The sequence below is a fragment of the Rhamphochromis sp. 'chilingali' genome (assembly GCF_963969265.1).
Source record: "Rhamphochromis sp. 'chilingali' genome assembly, chromosome: 10".
In the NCBI taxonomy this organism is placed as follows: Eukaryota; Metazoa; Chordata; class Actinopteri; order Cichliformes; family Cichlidae; genus Rhamphochromis; species Rhamphochromis sp. 'chilingali'.
In genome coordinates, this window is record NC_137937.1 from 5,185,950 (window position 1) to 5,211,363 (window position 25,414).

The 25,414-nt window shown below is 42.9% G+C and overlaps 1 protein-coding gene across 12 annotated transcripts in view; it reads left to right on the forward strand.

Moving 5' to 3' along the window:
• arvcfb (ARVCF delta catenin family member b) overlaps positions 1-25,414 on the forward strand; it is a 267,199-nt gene that overhangs the window by 127,227 nt on the left and 114,558 nt on the right. For 5 of the 12 annotated variants that reach the window (XM_080894644.1, XM_080894649.1, XM_080894645.1 and 2 more), the window contains exon 1: positions 6,460-6,741. The exons of 2 other annotated variants lie outside the window; for them this stretch is intronic. In XM_080894644.1, coding sequence (XP_080750770.1) covers positions 6,721-6,741 — 21 coding nt within the window. In that variant the 5' untranslated portion in view covers positions 6,460-6,720. Of the gene's footprint in view, positions 1-6,458; positions 6,742-11,873; positions 11,952-25,414 lie in introns of those variants that run through there. 5 more of the 12 variants (XM_080894653.1, XM_080894648.1, XM_080894643.1 and 2 more) reach the window with 3 other exon arrangements.

Consider the following 25,414-nt stretch of genomic DNA (forward strand, 5'->3'; position numbering starts at 1 on the left):
GAATCAAAGTGGGAACTGCTCGGAAGGGAAGGGTAAGTCGTTTTTGTGTCTCATCTTGGTCCGGAGCTAACGTGGAAGGACAGAAATTTTTAATTCAAGGATTATGCAGATTCTTCTTGTTCAGGTGAACAGGAAGAGAGAGAGGTTTTAAGGGATGGGCTGTGGGCTATTTATATTCCTCTGGGCCAGCTCAAATCTTCATCCTTCAGATCAGCTCCAATGTTGGTGGACTTAATGCCTGTCCTGCTGCACCTCCCTCCCATTTGATCACAATCCATTAAACCATTACCCTCACTAAAAGCACTAAGAGGTGCATCTGAAATCTGCTTCCATTTCCTTTACCATGCACGACATAGGTGAACAGACAGGCTAAATATCTCTGAAGGGCACTACCTCGCCTCGGTGGGAACATTCTGCGTAACATGAAAGTCTACTTATACTCTTGAAGACGGGCACGATACTCTCCCATCTAACTGACTGTTCGGCTTGGTTGTTAAATCCAAAGACTGAACCGTGTGTTTAAAATAGAGCTCTTCTTTTGCACGAGACCCCCAGCGCCACCTGAGGAATGTGACCTAACCTTTACAAGCGTCCAGCAAGATAACTAAACAAGGCTAAATGGAAAACAGTCTTCGAACTTTATAGTATAGCTGGAGGTGTTCAAAGTCTTGATTTAATTATCCCCATGAGTTTAACATACCGCTGTGACATTTTTACTATGTGACTTACAAGCATGTAAACGGTGATCGAATGAGAAACAGAAGCAGCACAGAGCCTTATTTTTTTGGGAGGATTTGCCAGAACAAAGATAACTGTTTTTTTTAATAGATAAGATTTGGAATTAAACCTTTCTTTTCTGTTTTACTTGAGTGTTCTTTAATAAACGCTGATGCAGTGTGAATATTTAGGCACATTGCCAGATTAGGGAGCGAGTTTCATCCAGGCCAATAATTTAAAAAAATGTTTGATTGGCAGAGTTGTTTTCCAAGTTCTTAGGAAATATCTGCAAGCCTGCATTTAGGAACACATTAAAGGCGGACAAATCCACTAATGAAAAAAAAAAACTCAGTAGAATCTACTCAGTAGGGGAAGCCTTGAATCTCAGCAGGTTACTTTACCTGGAATTAGTGTAAATTCTCAGCTCTTTTGATGGAAACAGAATCAAACCTCTTGGTGTTTGCTGCTTCCTGCAAAGCACCACTTTTGCACCTGTGTGCAATGCAGCCATTGTGAGCATTCAGACTCTTTGTGCCTGTCCCATCGTATAGCACCACAGATTCACTAATACTTGTTGACTCTTCAATGTGCCCGACGGACTTTTAATGCAACCTGGCATCGCCTCGGGCTGAGGCACCCTACACATCTGAACAGACTGGGAAAAGACTTGACATTATTTAGTCTGAAATTTGCGATGCTTTGCCATTGTTTTTTGTTTGTTTTTTTTTGTTTTTTCCCACTGGGTTGCACACGCACACACTTGAAAAGATGGCACAGTTTGTCTTAAACTGGAGCAGGGATGTAGAGTCCTTGTAATTGCTGGGATATTTGAAAGGAAAGGGGCACTAGTCTCTGAATTGCTTCACAGTGTCTAACAGTGATTGTTGAATGTAGAGAGTGATGACAATGGCACAGGAATGTGTAAAAATATCAGCGCTCTTTACACTCCTCCTTCTCCAGGGACTTTACTGATCATTCCAGGCCGAGATAAACACAGTCATCCATTTACTTTCATTACTTTTATCTATTCATTTCCAACAGAATTCCCAAGAAGCTCACTGTTGTAAACAGCGGCAGCCAATTCTCTCCAACAATTGTGGAATTTAAGCTGACGTGTAAAAAAAAAAAAATTCTGATGTTAATTAATTGTTTGATTTTAACTCCAGAAAGTAAGCTGCTCAACAGGGCCTCCAAAGTGTAGCGCTTTACAAATTTGCCTAACAAGCAGAAGGTCTCCAGTTCAACTCCAGGATCGCACGCAGAGCCCTTTAAAGTTGTGTTACGAAGTAAAAGAAATAAAATCAAACATGTGGAGCTGCCTGCTGTGTTCGCCCCCTGTAAATAAAGGAGAGGCTGAAAGTAAGTTTTTCTGCAAAAGTAAGCTGCTCATCTGTCTCAAGATAGGTTTCTCAGGGTTTTTGGCTAAAAGATGGAGGCCTTAGGCATTAGTGCAACTGAAGAACTCAAATAATAACCATATATAACAATAGACATCCTCTTTGGACGACTCCATTACAGATGCAAAAGACATGCTCAGCTGAAATGAAGGCGACAGAAAGCATATTTTAGGCCGTAAAAGTTAATGATTTACTGCATGTCATCGTCAGACGGGTTCAGATTCTGCTGTTTGCACCTCTTTCAGTGTCCCAATTATGCATGACGAGATGGAAAACAAGGAAAAGCTTAATCCGGTTATACTTGTTTTTATAAATCTCGCTGTGCAATTACGGCAGTGCAACATAAAAACAGAAAATAGAACCTTTTGATCTGAAGTGATGCCATTTAAAAGAGCTTTATTTCCCCAAATGAAGGGAAAATTGCCTTTTTGCACAACAAAAGCCCCCAGTAGATTGGACTCTAATCCTCTGCATCGCTGACTAGCCATTTTTCGAGGGGAAAATAAAACATGATAGTATTAGATAAGGGCTTTTTTGCAAGCTGTGCCATTGTTAGGATAAACAGCAGTCAGCCTACAGCAGAGCACATCATCTTGCCCTCAGACATACATATTGTTTGCCATCCGGCCCCTGCGCTGTGCAGTGATGGTCTTAAAACAACGCAGGGCAGCAAAGTCAGATTTATCTTTGAAATGACTTTTTATGCATTTTTTTAAAATCCTGTTTTGTGTATAGTGGCATAGTTGGGCCAAACCTACTCACCCCTTTATTAAAGCTTTATGACAAAGTGCTGTTTCCTGAGAAATGTGTTCTGGGCTCATTGTGAAAGGAATTCAGAATTAAATGTCATTAATCCCTCTTTTGAAATTGAATATTCTACAAACGTTTTTTTACGTAATGAAGCGCCACATATATTTTCAAACTGCTGTAATGGCTCCTCACTTCTGGACCACCTTTTGTTACTCCTCAGTTTTTCTTCTCTGTATTTTCCTGCCACCGTGAAAAGGTGGAAAAGCATGATTTTAACAGATGTAGCTTCATCCGAGTTGTCTGGCTGTCAAAGCGTGCATTGTTGCCAAACATTAACCTTTCTACCATCTGTTTCACACCATACACCCTGACAGGCTAAAGCCGACTTCTGGACCTTTGATTACAACTCCTGGATTATTCATACACCTTGTACATGTTTTCTACAAGGCCTAGGTGTGGGGTTAACTAGACTCAAGGGGATACAGCATTTGTCTGACAGCAGTCTTCTATGCTGAACACATTTTAGGCCTTATTTTAATATGAAATCTTGATTGTAATGTACTGTCAGGGTTTTTAGTGTGCTGAAGCCTGTCTTCTCTGCTCTTCCACTGTTGCTCATTGCTGGAAGGGAATGCCTTATTATAGGTGCCCGAGGTAGAGATGAAAAGATCTGTTTGTCAATGAAATGATGAAGACTCGCACGCCTCAGTCACCGTGTGTGACTGTGAGATTTTGCAGAGATGGTGATGAACCCATAAAGTATGACTCACTCCACGATTGTGGTGATCCCTTGAGTTTCACCCAGAGCCAGACGGTTATCACTATGTGATGTGTACACGCTTCCCCTCCGGATGGGGAATCCTTCTGACTTATACTCTTACTTTTCCCTCAGGGGAGATTTTTGTGAAACATCTCAGTCACTGAAATGGACTGCAGTGCAAGCTGATATAAACATTCATGCTCCCCTTTAGGAATCATTATAACTGCCTTGGTGTTCCTCTGTGTTTTCCTATAATGCTATTATGAAATAAAAATTTCAATTTGCAACCAACCCATTTTAATGAATCACATTCCCATCAGCCTCACCTGCACTGTGCTTAGTTCCAATAACCAAATGTTAACACGCAAAATGAAGATGGTGAACAGATGGCAAGCTGATGTTAGCACAGCTCTGCCCAGGCTCTTAGAGAGCCACTGGGGTAGTTACAGATATATAATCTTGATTAAACTGCATGGAAATCTGGCAAACGATAAACACAGCATTAAAAACAATAAATTGAGCAAATGCAGAGCACGATTTATAGCTAAAGTAAAGAGCATTGTTTCTTTTCTCATCTGCTCCCTTGAGCATTCCAAAGCACTTAATAGATTTTTAAAAGGGTTATGAAACTCACTCAGTGTTTAAATGGCTTAAATGGAATATGATATCGCATATGAGAGAGAAATGCACTTCAACTTTTTTTTTTCTTAAGGTAATGTTGCTTGGCAGAATTCTAAATAGTATTGTTGAAAGTAAATAGATCTAAACGCAGTGGTGCATGCTGGGCCAGGTCTTTCATTAAGAACAAATGGAGCAGTAAGATTCGAGGACATGAACTGCCAAGCTGGTGGAATGCAAAACCTCAGCCATTTCCCCTCCGTTTGGGATTTCTCCTTTCTCCGTTTGAGTCTTTTAGTGCAGTCATCCTTTCTCTCTCTCTCTCTGCTGTCTTTTCGGACCTCTCTCAAAGTTGTCCTTAGCTAAGCTTCCATCTGGGTTATTAGATTAACATTCCTACTCGCTCTTGGTCACAGTCACAGATATTTGAATGCGAATTCTTTCACGTACGTCCCTCCCCTCCCTTATATCAAGTGCAGCGAGAGGAACGCCACAAAGAGCTGGAGCAAAGGAGCTGTGTGTGCTTGTATGTGTGCAGGGTGTAAAAATTTGCAGAGTATGGGGTGCCTCCGCTTCAATAGGGGCAACTTTTGTTTTGTGTGTGAGCCACTGGCCCCCCTACACCTCCCTCCTCTCTATCGCTCTCCGTCTATGCCAACAAGGGGGAGGGGTCGACAGGCTGACAGACAGACGCAGCTGGAGTGCATAGAGGGAGCTGGTCCCACCCCGCTAAGATGCCAGAGATAGACCCAATGAGAGAAAGAGAGGGAGGAAAGAGAGTGCTGCTACATTTCCAGCTCTCGCTGCCTGTCTGTGAACCCTCCTTTTTATTAACGCACCCAATTTTCTCAGCCCTGGAGGTTTTTATTCTCTGGCTGCCTAACTTTCTTTTTGTTGAGTGAGTATAGTGTGTGTATGTGCGTGAGCATAGGGTTCAGCTTGCCTCTGGTCCTTTTTTTTAGGCTCCTGCTTTTGCTACTGAGGGAAGATTCTGCCTTAGTCCTCTACCTCACCAGTCCATAAACAGCCCAAATACAACATCTCTCCAAAGGAGAAAGTAGGGGTCCTCTTTCATCTGTGAGAAACCAGCCTATTTACAAAATTACAGTGGATGTGAGAGGATTTGACTTTCAAAGTAAAAGTATTTTGGTTTTCCACAAGAAATGCCTGTTGCAAAGCACTGCTCAGTCTTCCTGCTGCCATATAAATGAGCAGATCAGCGATGTGGTCTGTTAGGTCATGGAATTCAACAGTCTTATGACATTCTGATGGAAGTGATGCAAGTGTCAGTGTTATTTTTGGCAGCAAAAAGATATCTATTGCAAAAATTGAAACTACTAGAAAAAAACTATCTACACACTACTGCAGCATTATAGACATAAATTTAGAAAAAAAAGAAGATGCATTATGCAGATATTCTGGAGTTAGGTGTAGGATTATTGCATTGGTAAAAAGTTATTAATTCTTTTGGTTTTGTTTGATAATTCTCACTGTAAACTCTCCTACATGTCTCTTAAGGTCCACACAGTTTACACCATTACTGTGATTATTAACCACATACATGACATTTTGAAGTCAAACTTTACTTGAGCAACTCAAAGCACTTTTGTCTCATTCACCCATTCACACACAAACATATTCTCACAAGCACTTTTTCTATACATCTTAGTGCCTATTGTAAAAGCGCTATACAAATACAGGCCATTTACCATATTGTCTTAACATTCACTCTCCAGTGAATGCAAGAGGAGCAACTCAGGGATTGCCCAAGGATACTTTGGGATGCAGACTGGAACAACCAGGGAATCGAACCACCAACTAACCTTCTCATTAGATGTTTTGCTCCACTTTATGAGTAGGGATGGGTATCGTTTAGGTTTTATCCAATACCAGTACCAAACCGGTACTTTTGAAACGGTGCTCGAACCGGTGCTTAAAGAATGGAGAACACACACTTTGTCCAAAAACCTCTTATGTTTAGCTGTTTTTTTGTAAAAAGATAACAATGTTAGCCTTTTCTGCAGCTTTAGGGCATATATGGTATCTATCTATCTATCTATCTATCTATCTATCTATCTATCTATCTATCTATCTATCTATCTATCTATCTATCTATCTATCTATCTATCTATCTATCTATCTATCTATCGTTTATGAGCGTCCGTAATCATTTTATTTTGAAAGGCACAGCGCCACACTTCCGGTGTTTCCCTCGCTAACTCCGTGTGGCTGGACGTAGCCGAGTAGAGGATGGCTGCCTGCATCTGAGCCGCTGCCTCTGCGCTTACAGAGGGAAAACCCAACGTAAATAAACCGGGAAAGCGTGAGGAGACGAGAGGAGGAGAGGAGGGAAAGAAGAACTTTTTCCGACAGGAGGAAGTATCTATCACACGTTTCCCCGGGAGCTTTTTCTTTTTTCCTTCTTTCTTTCTTTTTTTCTTTTTTAAATTTTGCTGGAACCAAACGGGATTTTGGACCATGCCTGCTGAAGTGAAACAGGTAGTGCTGCCGTGCCCGCCGGTCTGTTTTCTGCCCCTCTTACCGTATCTCCAGCCTCTCGCACTCTTCTGCTGTCTCCCGTGCTCCCAGTTAATTGTTTGGCTTCTGTTGCGTTAGCGCTCATTTTCATCTGGTAGCGTCACTCTTTATGGCTTTCATGTGTTTTTTTTTTTCTTTCGCTCACTTGTATATATAAGAGCAGTGATTGTCAGATTTATCGATGTCCTTCAGGAGGAAAACGCGTGCGTGCGACTGGTTAGCACATACACTACATGGACACATGTGCAGTCCGTGTGCATGTGATGTGTCTGTGTGATATTTACATGCATGTGTGCAGACTGCTGCAGGACATCAGATATAAGAGTATTTACTTAGACCACTTAGTGACCATTTGACTCTGAAAACACGGCCATGAGATATGTTTAGTGGTGTCTCTGTGCGCGCACATATGCGTGTGCTGGTGTGATTGGCTTGCATCAAAGCAGCAAAGTGACTTACGACTTCTCTGACACATTCATGGGCTCTGATGTGTCAGTACCACCTATAGAATGACTGCTTACCCAGAGACGAGCAGTGAAGTATTGAAAGTTTGTCCCTGATCATCGCCTGCAAGGCTCTGAAAGCGCCCAGGCCAAGATTTATAGCTCACAGGGCTGTATTACCAGGAGTGTGAGAGACATGGCATTAAAACCCTTTTGTCTTTCACTTGCACAGATACCGCAGGAATGTGCTTTTTTTAGGTCTTGCCAGTGTGTTACTGTGTCTGTGTGGGTGTGTGCGTACCAGGGCATGATGTGCATACATTATTGGAAGTGTTCCCTGTGTTTGAAGCGCATCCACACAGGCAGCCTACACCATCACAACACTCCTTCCCCAGCCAAGCTTGGCAGCGCTGAGATGCTCAGAAAAAAAAAGGAAGACGACATCCAAAAACAGAGATAGTGGACGAAAAAAAAATGACTGAAGGAGGACAGTCTATCATCCGCACTTGTTTCCTCAAGAAGGGTGGAGTTACTGAACCTCTGTCTGGCAGACTTAGAAATATTCTGTCAGCTTTCCATACGGCTCTGATGATAATATGCTAACAGTTGCCCTGTGGATGAGTGCCACCTAATAACCGGAGGAGCTTTTGCCAAAAATAGGATCAGATTTTTGGGCATCTGGGCAAAAAGTTGCCTTTGACTTCGATTATATGATTAAGATGAAATGCATGCTAACAACTTGAGAGCATTTCCTCTCCAAAAACATCTTGAAATGGGTCAGAGAGGTGCCCCTTAGAGTCCATGACCCTCGTAAGGTCAAGATGTTTCACATACTTTATGCTCTGCCGGCATCGTGGTGTGACCTTTTAAACTCAGATGGACATTCCTCAGATGGGGGAGCACCTGCTTTTGACAACGCAGTAGTTGAGGTGTGTTCAAGTCACCCCTGTGCCATAAATGGATTCATATCACGGACAGTGTTGGGTTTTTTTACTGGTCTTTTTATTGGGTTTTTAAGGACAGTATGGAACAGGAGGTGAGTTCAGTGCAGTCAGCTTAGATGGGATTTTACTGAACTCTGTGTGTCCCTCAAGACGTCTAGTGGCTTTAAATCTCTTGTTATGCTCGGACAATATACTCGGGGAAATGATGATGTCTTAACCTCATCTTAATACTGCTGCAGGGCTTATGGCAAATGAGTTTTTGCCCACTCAAGATTACTGCACAATCCACAATTGGTGGTGGTGGTGGTGGTGGGGCCTGCACCAGACCACATCTGAGTTAAATATAACCTGACCCTTATTTTAGAACTACACCAGCTGGGTAGTGCTCAAATCCTCCGAATTTATTCACAGAGGCCATAGCATCGTCTGCTCGTGAAAAATAGAGTAGATCTGGAGAAAAGGAAAGCAACCCAGGAGTCATCAACTTGCCAAGGTCTATGAAACCCAGCTTTGCTTTTTCTCGGCAAACTAGAAAGACCTGTCTGAGTAAGAAAGTAATTAATCAGTTATGCAGCCAAAGACTAAAAGAGGTCTCATCTTCAGGCTGTGAGTTACTGCCAGATTCCTGACAGTGGGGTTTTCAGCAGCTGAGACTTCTCTCCCTTATTTGATGCTCTTTTATTTCTTACAGAAATTAAAAAGCTGTCAAATTTCTTTCTTGTGGGCTTTTTTTTTTTTTTTTTTTTTTTAATGGCAGCTCAGTCCTTATGTGTATTTTTTCATTCCTTTCTTCAGGCTCTCCCTTTACTCCTGCCGAAGGGGTTGGGAAGATCAATATTTGAAGACATGTAGAGCATGCAAAATGCCATTGTTTCGGCAAGAGGATGTCATACAAATAAAAAAATAATGCCAATGACCGGAAACATATAAGCGTTCAATAGCTGCTGCGAGTCCATCAATGCAAGGGGCTGGGTGTAGGATGAGGGATGAGGAGGTGTGATCATATGGCGCTGCGCGGCTGGTGATACCAGATGGCCTTCCCATCACACAACCTGTCCATACTGGCCATACTCTGTATGTTTCCCATACCGTTCCCATGGCTGCTCTTATTGCATGACCTATGACAGAACATGGTTTGACATGTCACAGTATCCGCACGCCAATCACACCACCGCCTCCTGCGGCTCTGTTTTTGGTTTTAAGCAATCTGAACTTAATTTACAAGGGGAAAGCCGACACCGTATCTGTGCCGCTTCATGATAACTACCCGCTGTGATCATGTGACCTGTGCCGCTTCCCCCGTCAGCACATGTAGCTTCTCAGTAATGTAGGTTGCAGTCACTTTGTCTTTTTAAAAATTTTTATAAGCTTTAAATATTAAAAAAGACATGTTTTGGTCAAATGCTTTATTCATCCAGTCTTTTTCAATACAAACTGTTTTTCTGCCTCAGATGCTTTGTCATGACTACATGCCAGTGTCCCTAGTGTAAATGCTACGCCGCTGATACCAGACATCAGCCCAATACTGATTCAAGGATCTGTGACAACTATAATTAGGGCTGTTCGATATAACGATATATATCGGACGACGATATAAAAACGTCTATCGTTTCACTTTACGCTATCGTTTGTTTCGTGGTGTTGCAAAATAAACTGTTTGCGGCAATATTTTTTCATTGTTTTGATGGTCACTGTAGTGGCTATATTAATTTCTTAAAGTTCTCTCTTTCTCTTATATTTTATATAACTGCACTATGGATGGACAAGCGCCTGTTTTTATGCGTTGTCGTTAGCAACAACGACGGTAACACCATCAAGTGTCCGCTTGTTTATGTTCCACATAAACCTTTCACAATAAAGCTCAAGATCCTGTTGAGACTTTTCAAAATAAACTGAATCACGTGAAAGAGCAGATTATTTACGGATGAGAAGTAAAAAAGAGCCGCCAGGTGCTAAAAAATAAACCTTAGACTCAAACGTTAGAACAGGCTTTTCCCCGCAGCACGCCGTGTAATAAATACTCACAAAGAAAACTGCGGCTGTTACAACTTATGTCTAAAAATGTATCGTTTCATGCATCTGTTAAAACACTCCAGCTACATGACGCGCAGCTGGAAACACTTCCCGCAAGACGAGCTGCCCGAGATTCACAGAATTTACAGAAAATGTTACATTTTTGTGATTTATGTCGTTATCGGGACAATAGAATTCTTATATCGGGGTATGAGATTTTGGTCATATCGCACAGCCCTATTCTGTTCAGTTCTTTGTTATTCTATGATAAACATTAACTAGTGTGCACATGCCGTGCCATTTGCTGGAACATTTTTCTCTGTGTTTGAAAACATCATTGGGGAAGCCGTTTAGAGGAGCTACATGCTTTCTTTGTCAACAAGTTCTGTTTGCTCACGCAAATTTGTGATTTATGGGCAAACATGTTGTGGTCAGATGGGTTCACAATGACAGGAAAGCCTTAGTGGCTTCTCTTTTTGTTGTTTCCTTTGCTGAAAATGATCTTAAGCCAACTTTGAGAGAATCAGCTAAGGATGTTTTCTGCAGTTGGGCTTTCTCAAATGTAGAACGCATCAGGAAAGAGACAGATTTGCTTTTATTGGGAAGTTGGTGGCACTGAATGTAGGGCTGCACAATTAATCGTTAGAAAATCGCGATCTCATTTCCAAATGACAACGATTTTTTAAAAAAAGAAAAAAAGATGACGATTGTACCGCATTTTGATCCGGGACATAATCTGCATGAAAACAAGCGCTCACTCTTCCTGCTCAGCAGATTATTTACGGATGAGAAGTAAAAAAGAGCCGCCAGGTGATAAAAAATAAACCTTAGACTCAAACGTTAGAACAGGCTTTTCCCCGCAGCACGCCGTGTAATAAATACTCACAAAGAAAACGGCGGCTGTTACAACTTATGTCTAAAAATGTATAGTTTCATGCATCGGTTAAAACACTCGACTCCAGCTACATGACGCGCAGCCGGAAACACTTCACGCAAGACGAGATTCACAGAATTTACAGAAAATGTTACATTTTTGTGATTTATATCGTTATCGGGACGATAGAATTCTTATATCGGGATATGAGATTTTGGACATATCGCACAGCCCTATCTGGCAGTGTTGAGACACAGATGCACATATGAAATACACTGAAGCACAGAATAGTGCAGAGGAGGCACAAAAGCACTGCTGTAGATAACAGCTAAGCACTGAGCTCAAATCAGTGCACATAACTTTGGAAAATTAGATGAAGAATGTACTTGTGAGTCAGTATTTAATTTTTAATTTTCTCTGGTTTCTTGGGGTGAGCAGTAGGAGGTGGTGCTAGTATTAAAGTATTGATTTAATTCTTAGATAACAACAGATTTGAGTATTTGCATCCAGTCTAAATCTGTGGCTCATTCTTTGAGGTTTCCTTTTACCAGAAATGTGGTCCACCAAGTGTGTTAAAACTATAAAAGCTATTTGACCCCAGCAAGTGTTGCACTCCACTATACATTGTAAAGTTGTTGTTCTGTATTAAATGGACATGTTTATGGTGTTTGCATTGTGTGGCTGTGTTCTGTGGAGGACTAGGGGTCAACCCTTGGCACATCAGAGACCCCTCCACCCCCTTCACCTCTGCTTCCCCCTATATCTGTCGTAAGTGATTTGGCAGGCTGACAGTGTGACTGATGCAGAGCCTGCGCTCGCTCACTCACTGTCTGACCACTGGCGAGAACCATAATGCTCTCTCAGCTTTCATCATCACGCTGATGGAATTAAAAACAGGTGAGTGGCAGTAAATTGGAAGGCTGGAGATGAATGCCTTCATACGGCAGCCTTTGGAAACAGCAATGGGGAGGAGAAGCATTAATTAGATGGCAGCTTATTATCTTGTAAGAGGAATTTTTTTTGTTCCTTTCCAAATATGGTAAGTCTTCTGAAGGCGAAGTGTAGACACGCTATCAGCCTACTCTCCCTTCAACACACAAATATGCACACACACACACACACACACACACACACACACAGGAACAGGAACAGCAATTGGATCCTCAGCTTATTTACCCTGTTTGCCTGGAGGCTACATCCAGGGCAGGTCTGTTTAGAAGGAAGTGTGCTGCATGGCTTCCCTGACTGAGTCCAATAAACACCTTCCTATCTGTGGCGCTGGAAGCCAACAAGCAACGAGCTGTGTTTTCGATCGGGTAGATAAGAAAGCCACTTACCCTGGAGAGAGCAAAAGAGGCTCTGTCACATTGTGATAGAGGCTGACCAGAAAGCCTGAGAAAAAGAACTCGTGGAACTTAAATAAAAGTTGTCCTGGAATCTACGTCGAGGCTGCAGTTGCTGTTGTGACAATATTTACATGATCGTTTCATGTCCTTGAGCTGGTGCGATTATATGATACTAACAGTGTGCTCGTTACACAACCTGATGGCCCGTTGTAAAACATTTGAGCGGCACTTTCCTGTTTGAGTTTTTACAGTAACAGACTGATAGTCATTTAAGAAAAAAACGAAAAAGGGACTCTTCTCCTTAATGAGGCGATCTGTGGAAATTATCTGGTGTGTGTATGTGTGTTGTGTCGCCACTGTAATTGGCTTTCCAGTAGGGACTGTGGTTTAAGTTGCAGATGTGACAGGTCTTTGGGCAGCAGCACGGGCAACTAAAGAGCCCGTTGATTGATGGCACCATAGCTGCAAACACCCGTTTCTCAGCACCTCCGTACTGTAGAAAAGAAAACTGGCAGATTTTGGCCCTAACTGACAAAAAGAGTGTACCGTAACTCTTTCACTATAACAATGACTGATTTCCTGCTAGGCAATGAAAGCTATATTTCAGTCTAGTTTTAAGACTCACCATAAGTGGTTTTACTGGTATTGTGTGTTCTATTTGTCAGAATAGAAGAAGAGTACACAAAGAGCTCAGTGGGGCTTCCTCGTCCCCTTTTCCCACTCTTCCGTTACTCCATGCTGGGAACACTGCTGTCTGAACCTTTAATCGGAGAAGGGTCTGGTTCTGTGGCTACGGCTTCTTTGACAGTTATCTATAGTTCATATATGGTTCCCCTCCTTCATCCTGCAGCTGGGGACCTCTTAGAGAGGCCCTAAAGAGGGGGGTCAATTCTTCATAAAGCTTCTCTCAACTAGAAACACAGGAACAAATGTCTGCCTACTTCTGCATCGCTCCTCTTTAACTCCCTCCAGTACTATTCACGTGGAATGGGCAGTACATGCAGCACAGCCACAGGGTCTGAAGGAGCAGGAGGGCGGCTCACGCTCATCTTGCATGTTTTGTCTGGACTTTCTTTTGAGGGATTAGCCCATTTCCTCCCTCTGGGCAGGCCACTGGAAGCAGTCAGGATGGTGGGGAAAGCATTGATCCGCCATCATCGTACCATCTGTCTCATGCTGCCTTCTGGGATTAATGATTCCCTCTGACAGCCCTTTAGTAGAGCTCCATCACTGCTGTCTGACCATTCAGATTGCACTGTCATGTGGTAGTGTGAGGAACGTGCACGCTGCGTCTTTTGGTTTATGGTGAAACATTAGACTCTGTGGGGGGGGGGGGGTTTCAAGGCAGCTGATTCTTTCAGTGAAGCTACAGCAACATAAATGTACAATAACAAAGACACGCATAGCATACCTGAATGATTGTTGCCAGATTTGCTGAAGCAGACTGACTAGCTTAGTGAGGCAAACAGCTGCAGTCAGTAATATGCTTGTTCGTATAGTATGTGGCATATGTGGAGTATATATTTACACCAACTGTTAAATTCTGAGCCGATACAAAAGGTTAAAATAATTTTCAGCTTTAGAACAAGTCAGTCATTTAACTATTCATCACTTTGAACAGTTTCCCTGCACAAAATTAATTTCACACAACATTAAAATAATGACCACTAACACTTACCAGTTTAAACAGTGTCTGATATCAGTAACTGGCTAATGTCATCCTGTTTGCAAGTATCAGTTTTCAAAGAGAATATTAGCCATAATCATTTTTTTGCTATCTATTGGTGCATCCCTAGTATATATGGATTTGAGCTCGACTGATATTGGACTTTGGGGACTGGAGGTGTTGTGATATAAACTTTGCATAGTGTTAGTGTAATGTGTAAGGGAAATAAGGGAGTTGGTGTTCTGTGTAGTCTGCAAACCGGTGAGCCGTCTACTGTTAACGTCGGGTCAGCAGCGATGCATACTCTGCTACATGGGCTCCAGAGCGTGCTCAGTGTTGTAAACACTGATATACTGATTTATTTAACAGTGTCTCAGACTGAAAAACATTATTGTCATATTTGAAGTCTGTGTACATCCACCTTACTCAAAGTTTTTGTTTGTGTCAAGAGCACGGGCTGTTTCTGGACTCATAACTGTAGAAAAGAAATGCAAACTGATACTAAACCTTTGTGGATAATCCCAGCATTTAAAGTCGTGACTCTGTTAATATGTGATTATTTTAGCTGTGGGGGATTCAATCGGAAAAAGAAAAAAATCCAACAAAAAACAGTTCTTATTTAACAGTAGTAGATCCATGTCTTACTGAGAGCTCAGTCACAAAGCCTGTTGGGTATTTGAAGTGCGAGCTAGCCGTTGCTGACCCGCTGGCAGTTGAAGTGCGCTGATGAGGTCCGCCACTTCATTAGAATGCTGCTCTGAACCCCACAACACACAATAGTTGTTGTAACTGCTTGTGGCTTCTGTCCAGGTTGAAAAATAAAATAGAATAACTGAGGAGGAGAGAGGGAAAGTCCAAACCACTGTAAGCTGACCGGCCTTGGGGGCTGCACCGGGCCTCAGCACTGCCGCAGAGAAACGTTATGCTAACCAGTGGCAAAAGTTCAGCCAAACCAGGAACCTCCTAAAATGGGAAAGATAAACTAGTTCTGGGCTTTTTGAGAGTTGCGGATTCTGTGTGCAGACAGTGGCTTGTACAGAGTTCACCTCCCTCGACAGTAAGAGGCCTCCACACGCTGAGCTGCCTGTCGTATGATGGCACAGCATTGTTCCACATCTCCTCATCAACTCTTGATATATGCTCAGCCCCTTTCCCAGAGGAGCAGCTACTGAACAATGGAGCGATGCGCCTCCTCGCACATTCCACGAGGCTCGACTGAGCTGTCTAATGAACCTCTATTGCATGCGTGGACTCCCCTGACTGCTGGGGCTTCACCAAAAAAAAGAAATACCATCTTGCCCCATCACACACCCTCCCTCCCACTCATATTTAATTTGTTTGGTATGTGTAATAGGCTGTGAAGTGGAGCATGGCGCAGTGTTGATCTGTGCCAACCGGGTCTGCAGATACAGAGGGACAGGTGCCAGCCATCCACGCAAGGTGCCGTACTTAACACTCTGCACTGGGTTGGAGAGAGTACAATCCTGGCCCTGTGGAGCGGGCTTTTAGAGTTGCCAGTATCCTGTTGCTCCAGCCAAGCAAGCTTTTAGTTTAGTAATAGGACATCATGTCTGCATGTTCTTTTTTGAAGAGGGGGCAGCTGAAAGTTGCAGAGAAAGGGTTGTCAGCTGCAGGCTGGTAGAGCCACAGTAGACATGAAATAAAGTGCATTGACTTTCTTTCTGCACACCCAGGGAATTTCAACGTGAACACAGAGAAAGCTAAGAAAGATAAACCACTTTTCTCAGTAGCGGTTCATTTGTTTACAGCCAGCATGACTCGGCTATCACAGTTCATTATGTAATGAAACACTGATGTGGTGTTTTACATGTAGCAGCTTAAATTGCATTTTTGCTGTATTGGGAGAGTGTCAGTGTCTGACAGAGTGGGCAGTCATGGTCTGATGGCCTGGGTGCATTAATTACTGAGCCATTAAAGCACCTTTTTCCATCAGCGTTTGTGCTTTTCACATCTCAATAAACACCCCCACCCAAAAAACAAAACAAAACAAAACAAAAAACCCCAAAAAACAGTGGCAATAATAGCTCTAACCTCTGGGCGAATGCAGCTGTTGTTTTTATCTGTGCTTGCAGACTTTCTAGAACAGAACTAGTACAGCTGTGGAGACTGAAACTGCAAGTACATCTAAACTCCGGTGTTTTTAGAGCAGTTTCCCAAAATGGACCTTTGGCTGCTATCACCATCACACTCACATGGGTATTTATTTCCCTGTGGCTTTTTCTTGGTTTCCCAGCTACCTTTCTGGATCCTTGGAGATTTAAAGAGAATTTCAATTTAACATCCTGGTTTGTCAGCAGCTGTATTTAGGCCCTTTTTCTTTTCTTTTTTTACCTCTTAGGATTTAGGATGTGTCAGAAAGAGTGCGCTAAACCCTGCAAGGATCTCGAAGTTAAGCAAACAGCGCCTGTTGACACAGACCTCCTCGAGTTCCCGAATTCTTTCCGTCATATTCAAGTACAGTTAAGAAGGGCTTAATCCAATAAAACCCGCTTTTCGTCTGCTTTCTGGTGCTCAGTCCCTCCTAAATCTGACTGTGTGTCTGCAGTGTGAGGGGTGGACTCTGTTGTTTGAGCCACTAGGGACACACAGGGAGTATTTTCAGTGTCAAGGAGCAGCTACATTCCAGACTTGAATTCTCATTGGGGAGCAAGCACTCATTCCTCAGTCTGCTTCAAGCCATAGCCAACCTCCCCCTGTTTTCAATGTGACACTTGTCCTCGGCCCTTCAAGTATAATGTCCCTGAAACACTGGTGCTAATTAAGGCTGCCGGTGTCTGTAACTGGCCCGCAGAACACGAATCAGTGCCCTGCTCGGCCATCGCATATTCGTCACTTACCGGCGAGAAAAAAGTCACAGGAGACCAGACTAAGTGCGCCCTTTCCTCAATCCTTCATGTTCTCACGCCACTCATGTTGTGACTTTAACACAGCGCTGTTAAAATCTTGGACTGCTAATGGTGATGAAAGCAAAGGGTGCTGAGTGCTTTACTACCTTCTATAATTACCTGCAGAAATGATCTCAGATCCTCAAATCTTTTATAGAATGGAAACATTTTTAAGTTGAATTGAAACTGTACTCTAGTTCTGTGGTCTTCAATCATGGGACTACAAACATTAAGATCCTCCTTGTATCACTATATGATTTGACAGTGGAAATTCCATACTGGCAGAAGCAGCTGTGGTATGTTAGTGGGAACGTGCCAATCTGGCACAGCAGCTGTAATAAAACTGTTGGCTTTCTGGAGTGCTGACGCATGTAGGTACGGGCAGATAGGACACCAGTATACTGTGACGCATGTTGTGTGCACTGGAGAAGTTGCACAAAGAAAGTAATCAAATGGGAAAATCAATTACATTTTAAATCTGCCAAAGAAGTGTACGGCATGATGCTATTTTAAAGTCCTGTGAGATTATTTTTGACCAGCTCGGTGATTGCAGACAGAAAAAAAAAAACAAGTCCCTATCTGATAGTGTTCACACATCACAACACATTGTGCTTCCACTATAAATGCAGTGTTATTTCCGTTCTATTTGCAGTGCTTTTAACATACAATTTGGCCAAAATGAGATGTTTCTTTGGTCCGTTTCTTTCTTTTTGTTATTTTTTTTCCTTCCTGTTTTGTTATTTAACCCTAGCTGTAAAAAAACTAAACACCCCCTCCCCTCCTCAAAAAAAATAAATAAATAAACCAACAAACTCACCCTGTATATCAGCTCTAATTCATTAGTACTTTATTTTTTGGAGTGCTGCAGTTTTCTCAATGATGAATATGCAAATATGTTCATGTTCCGCTATATTAGCAATGACAAATTGCCTCAGCTCTTCAAATAGTCCTGAATTATTCCAACAGATCTCTCTGAAATATGGTCATCGCAGCAGTTGGATACTTAATCTGAGGGACTGTCTTCAAAGAGAAGTCTCCTGTAACCTCTGCCACGTCGCTGTGTGGAAAACACAGCGGGCACGTGCACAGAGACCGATTTCAGAATTGCAGGCTTCCGTCCACGCTCTGCAATCTGAAGCTTGCAGGCAGCAAGACTGGCATGATGTCTCCAGTGCTCCAGCCCCGGAGCCCAGATGCCACGAGCTGCCGCGCTGCACTCTGGGCTCGCGGCTTTTCTCTCCAACTTAGCTAATTAACGTTCCCCTTCGGCCAAATGCTTCTGCCTCTCTCCTGCCATGGCTGTTCATTTTGAGACGTCCTCAGTGCTTTGAGTAATCTCTGTTCCTGAGAGTTTGAAATCCCAAACCATGGCTGTTTGGTGCCAGTTTGCAGCACCTGATCTCCCAGAGGTTTGCTTAAAGTCAGACTTCAGCACATTATGCTGATATGCCCTGTTTTGTTTTTGGGGGGCGGGGGTGGGGTTGCAGAAATGTGCAGAGTTTACAGCAGGTGCTATACAGAAAGACTTTCTTCTCCATTTCATTGCAGATAACCTCTCAGGGGACAAGCTGACATGTAAAAGAGTTTAAAACGAGGTTTCTTCGGTATGTTAACGATGCAGAGGCGCCACGTTGCTGTTTGTGCAATTTGAGTATGCTGAGCTAATGTTACTGGAGCTGCTCTGTATGAATTCCCGGGTATTGTGTATATTTGGCAGAGTTGCCAACTTTGCGAGCAGCACTGCAGTATTGTGCAACGAGGTTGTGAAGTGGGTCACCCTCTCCACAGTGCTGAAGATCCTGTTTCCTCTCAGAGGAGTATGCATGAAACTTGTATCCAAGAGAAATCTACCACAGGCAGACTTAATCGTCATTGTGAGCTGACACAGTTCTGTCCCACATGGACACGGAGAAGGTAAAAAATGATATAAACTGCCTGAAATACGGCATTAATCGTCCCTTGGCTAATTACTCAAGAACTTATCTGTCTTTGCCACATCTGTTAAAACTTGGAAGTGCGTAAATTGATGATTTGCACATGGTTGAATTTCTTCAAGTTCATCTTTCTTTTTTCTTTTCTTTTTTTTTTAACTTAAAATGCCGTTTTGGGTCATTCATGTTTCACAATGAAGGCATTGTATTCATGCTGCAGATTTACTGTAGTCAATATTATCATTATTATTTTTACAGAGTTGTTTTTCCTTCTAGAAGTTACTTCTTTTGGCTTGGAATTCCAGCTTGGCTTCTTTGAACGATGAGCCTTTGGCTGCTTGTGGATCTCTCAGTCATCCCTGGCAGGCAGAGCAGCCTTAATTGTTGCCTGCCTCTGGAACGTGCCTCATTAATGGGGATGTTGGAGTTTCAATCAGTCAGCACTGTGTTGTTTGTCTCTAATATCAGCTTTCTCCACCCGGGCAGCCGTGATGATGCAACAGGCTGCTATGATGTTGGTGACACCACTCAGAAGGCTGTGGCCTGAAAGAATGAATCTCTTTCATGCCTCTTTCAGTCTGTTTGATGCCAAGCTGGCATCCAGCAGAGATGACGGTTAATGTCGATATCTGCTGTTTAGTTTTTTGGATGTCACTTAAATAACGTGTGTGATGAAATATAATAGCCACAAACTTAATTTCACAGAATCTGTTTAGCTGTTACTCCAGCAAAGCCTCCATGGAGCATGGGAGGAGTGGGAGACGTTGTGGATGCAGATTACAGATGCTTCTGTGCTCCAGGAAACTGGCTCAGTGAGCACTCCATCCTAGCTGCTAATCCTCTTCGACGTCGCTAAACACTCGCACAGGTAAAAGGTCCTACAGATTGGAGTCATGGTGGGGCTTTTCCTGTAAAACTCCAGAGATTTGCATAATAGGAGCTTATTGCTCATTCTCCTGGACTTATTGCGGATTGCAACAGGAATGCCACCATCTTTTCATTGAAGGTGACTCATTGTGTGCTGTCCCACAAATTTAAAGAGGTGATTTGGGAAACTGGGAACAGCAGTGGTCTAATACCACAAATGAGTCATGATCCATGTGAACAGTCCCTCCCTCTTTGCCTCTCCTTGCCACATTATCCACTTCAGTGTCCTGGCCTGAGTCTCAGAGCAGGCCATGAGGGGTTGTTTAACAATTCAGATCAAGTATTACTTTTGCTCCATGCTGCTGGCCTTCTCTTTGCACCTCTCTGTTGCCTAATCTTTTATTTTGGCTCTGGATCAATTTCTGAAACTCCTGGCAAGGCAAGCAAACCTCTAATAGAGGGGAGATGTGAGGACCTTGTCACCATATGGGGTCTGGAATTCCACCGAATACCTCTCTAATCTCCACAACATGTTAGGAATCCAGAGCCCTTGTTTTTCAAGACAAAATAGCAGTGGGCTCAGCACGTGGTGGGCAGCATAAAAAGCTGCATTTGTAGCGCCTCGCAGCACTTTGACTTTTGAGAAACACGCACAGGAAATTTACTGTTGTCAGCAACAGGGCTGTGCAAACTACTAAGTGCTCTTTCACCTACTAAATGTACGCAGATTTGTAGCCATCATTCTGCTGTGCAAGCTCGTCATCAAGCCGGAGCAGATGGAGAGTGAGGTAGTGTTGGTAGGATTGGTGGCCTCAGCTGATAAGGTGTCTCCTTTGCTGAACTAAAGTACTTAGGTGTCAGATATGATTGTCCTGTTCCTGTGGTGCGATGTACTGAAGGGCAGCGAAGCAGCTGAGCAGCATTGCTGTTGCTCAGGGAGGTACTTCGCTGACTTGCTAAATGGCCACTGGTGATTCAAGGCTGTCTGCTTTCCAGACTAACTGAAGGCCTCATCTTTTATTTTGCTTTTCCTTCCCCAGGTGTTGACACGTGACTTTACATGGAACCTCATATGCTTTTCCTTATTTTTTTCTCATATATGTATATAAACTGTTGCAAAGGCGGATGCTCATGTTAAACACATATAAATGTCCACGTTCCTGCTGAGGCATAAAGGAAGAGGACAATGCTATAAAACAAAGTTTAAACAAGGCCACCCTGGATCTGACCCTTCTACTACTGAGACCTTTTTGTTTATACAAGGGGACACAATCAGAAGAAAGTTTGCTCAAATGAAGGTTGATCAGCCCTGCTACTCTTGAACAGAAAAATAGAATAGAAAATAAATAAATAAAATAGAAAAATAGAAGAGGAGTTTAGTTTTGATTTGTTTAAAACAGATTCTCCTTCAGCAACAAACATTGACACATAAGAACCGGTCCATTACACATCGGTGAAAAACATTATAATATACCATTCCCAACGAAAACAGACAGATATGGCTCCAGTTAGTGGTGCACGGTTACAGTAAACGTTTCTGTGACAGCGGGTCAGTCTTACCGTGAGAGCTTGTTTTTGGTGTGGGCATCAAATGTGGAAGAATTTGTCGGGGTTGTGTTTTTGAGGCTTTTGGGGTGGCGGTCTGTTTTGGCGACACGGTAAGTGGTGCATAAACAAAACGAGTCTTTCTTGCTTTCCCAGTGTGTGCCAAATCATATGTGGTTAAGTTGCATGCAGTTTGTCTTCGCATCCCTTGGTGATAATCTGAAACAGGCCGTTTCCTTCTTTGAAGCATTCTAAAGCTTTCACTGAGGTCTTCAGATATCATCCTTCTTTACCCTTTGTGCACTGCATCACTGGACATAAAAAGTTGTTTTCATCATTCTGAGATGTTGCCTAGTTTCTTCCCTAGGCCGGTGGACTAATGGGCTTTGGTCTGTGGAATCTGCTTTAGTGTTTTCTCCCTCATTGGGCCATTTGCTGAGGCCCCAGTGGGGCAGACAACAATAGGCTTCATGTGAAAATTTCACCATGACGGGGGCATTCCAGCAAGCAGTTGATACGTTTGCAGCAGTTTAGTGGTTAGATAAAAATCTGCTACGACTGAAAAAGAAAAACACAACCCCAATGCTTCCAGGGACAGAAAATAAGATTGAGGATTCATTTTGTTATTGGATGGTGCCTGCCTGCTATCTATCTAACTGCTCTGGCACGCAGTACTCATGGCCTTGTCCTGTTCCTCTTTGTCTCAGTCAGAATTTCATTCTAATGAAATGAGGGTGCAGCTGCAGTCCCGAATTAGAAGTGAAACAATTCTTACGTATCTTATTTATTTGCTGAAAGTCCCATGGCAGAGGGCGATGCTCCGCAGCGCTCAGGTTGCTGCAGCCCGCGATATGCGCAGATGCTCGGAGTAATTGCAGTGAAGTCTGGGGATCTCTCACTCTCAGAGATGGTGTGAGTCCCTTTTGAAGTCAGGATGGGTTTTCTCTCCATGCTCCGAACCAGCTCTCGAACGTTAATTTATTTTCATTAAACTACCTGCATGGCTGAAGCGAGCAACAGAGAATTCGGGTGTTGAGCAAATGCTCATTAATGCTGAACAACGTTCTTCTGTGGCTGTAAGCTATTTAGAAAGTTGCTTGATATCTCATAAATTGAGCAAACTAATAAGGTGAGGGGCAGAAAATATTTAGTATCCCGGGAAAATTACTTTCCTGTTGCTCAGAAAAAGCACAATTTTCATTTCCATCTTCTTTGTTCGTCTGCCATTGGAGTCTTTAGCAGCCTGTAGAAGTGCGCCGTAAAAGGTTGGCACACTGATTTTGGAAGGACGCTTTGTTATTTTAACAAGCAGTCATGTGCATTTTATGCATTTAGCGTTTTCAACCTTCAAAAGCTGTCATGTTGATTTTTTTTGAATTCCAAAGTGTTTGTCTGTCACAGACAATCAAAGCCAGCAACAAAAGCCGTCAGGCAGAAGAAGAGGTCTTCAGTGCTTTGATCGATCAAACCCAAACTCGGTCAGTGAACTCATTTTAAGGAAGCGTGCAAAGAATTTTCAGTAGAAGAAGTTTCCAAGGGCCTTGAAATGTTCAACAATTCTCTTTGCTTAGTAACAGTGAAGATGTTGTGCTGTAGACAGTTATTTTTTGTTTTTTCGGTAATGTCTTGTTATGTTGTCCCTTTGTGTAAATGATGTTATAACCGAATTAAATTTTTCCCAGTGTTCTGACAAAAGCCATTAGACCACTGGGTTCCATTACATCCAATCAAAATCAAGACCAAACGATAGAGATTGGTGTGAACGGGAGTTTGAACGTTTGTCTGTTTCTCTGTGTTGGGACTGCAACAGGCTGGCGACCTGACCAGGGTGTGCCCCGCCTCTCACCCTGGTGGCATCGGCTTCAGCCCCTCCCCACTTGTATTGACTGTAAATGCACGCACAGTTTCTTCGTGCACAGTTTGTATTCACGCATTCCTGTCGCTTCAATATGTTTCCTTAACAGTTTGCAGTTTGCCACAGACCTTCTTTGTGTATAAATGCTCACATTCCTGCTGAGGCATGAAGGAAGAGGACAATGCTATAGGGCACAAAAGCACAGGATGTTAGCATGTATTGTGGTTAATGCTGTTGGTGTCGGTCCAACCCTCCAAGTCAGTTCCTACGCAGTGCTTTTGTAACCTCTGCAATCCTGTGTGAAAAGCTGACTAGGACCTTTTGAGAAAACTTGCATATCTGCGTCTTTTCTGGCAGTGTAAAGCTGACAAAAAAGCCTCGTGGTTATATTGCATTTTCCCAGAGAAAGATTTGCTTTCGATTGTGTGCCTGCTTTTTCTTACAGCTCTTTCTCATGGAGGATTATTGGAAAAGGCTGTCACTGTCCAGTAAATTCTTTTTTTCTTTTTTTCTTTTTAAAAATGCTCAAATAAAAGTACCATGGCAGTGGTGTGTGTGTGTGTTTGTGTTGTGCTTGTGTGCACAGCTGTGTGTGTTTGAGAGGAGACAAGATGTTTGGCCACTGCTGACAGAAATATCCAGTGTTAGACAAGATCAGCATGTTAGCCGATACAACGAGACTTTCATTAAACATGAGATATTGGCCAGTCAGTCTTCCTCTGTGACCATAGCTAGAGAGTTTTATGATTATTATAATAATCATAAAAATGATCTCTTACTCGGCAAATGATTCCTCTGTGGCCTGATTTTACTCAGCAGCTTGAGGAGTCTCGGTCTCTAAAAATATGCTGTCAAAGCTGGCTCACCCTGATATAAAGAGCTGCTAGCACACTTTAAAGGTAACTTATAATGCTCATTCCCAGCTCCACATTTTAATTCTTGGACATTTTAGGAGAATAGCTTTGATTAAAATAATCTCTTTTCTTCTTATAATTCATCCTCTGTTAGTAATAAACTGTTTAAAAATCCACTGTCACGCCCTTCTTCTGATTGGCTGCCCTCTATAAACAGAAGCCCTGGTCAGTAGTTGGGTGGGGTTTCTGTGATCCTGAGATGACCATATTAAGATTGTCCTCTCTCTTTGACATCACACAGAGCTGAGAGTTTAAAAACCTGTCAGAAACCAAGCATTTATAATAAAAAGCTCAGGCTTTAGCCTTACCGTGAGGCTTACATGAACATCCACCATTGCAACAGTGTATATCTGACAGACACAAAGGAAAACCATAATAGGTCCAGCTTAAGTAAAATCAACAAATGTCTGTCTTCATTCGGCGAGTCAAGCATTTTAAATTTGTAAATTCCGTCTGGGAACAATTTCCAGCCTGTCTCTCCGTAGCTATAAAGGACTTGCACGCCTGAGTCTGTGCAGTACATGGTTCTGGATCTGGATCCAACACTGTAGTGAGTTATTTTTGGGTTCACACGCTGTAGAACTCAATGCACAGCAGTGAGAGCTGTTGAATGCCGCACCCCCTCCCACTCCCATTCCTGACAAAAGGCTCTCCACACTGTTGGTCTGGCTGCAGTCATCTCACACCCTCTTCTCTATTTTAAGCCTTCAGACAGAGGCCCACTCCCCTTGAGTGGACTCTGCTCTCACTGTGTGGGCTAGAGAAAAGGGGCCTCGTCTCACCCAAGGCATTTGCACCCACGCACACACATAACGCAGGTCCTGCCAGCTGGTGCAAAGGTAACAGTAGAGGTAACTTCCCAGATGGAGCGGCCTCAGTAAACCTCTGCCCCAGCTGCAATGAAAGTCTGGGGAGGATGCTCATTAAAGTTGGCTTTCTTACAGGGGAGCTGACATGGTTGTCAGGGATATCCCTGTGGATCAGCGCACACATGCACACACTGAACTCTCCTTACTCATCCTATGACCTGAACGAGTCTAAATCCAGACCCAATTATTATGAATATTTTTATTTGTTTGAACACTAACATTTGGTGTTTGGCTTTGATGAACAGTGGCTTTTTTAGTTTAGATGGAGTCATCAGAGTGAGTAACAACTGTATCCTGTATCCTGACCAGAAAAGTACCAATATTTTGGGCAATTATGAGAGGGTGATTAGGATAAACTGATTTGGAATAGTGGCACGGCATGAGAATTGTGTTAATCAGATGGCTGGCGTGCACCGGACATCCTCTGTCTGACAAACACACAAATCTCTCAGTGTTCCTGA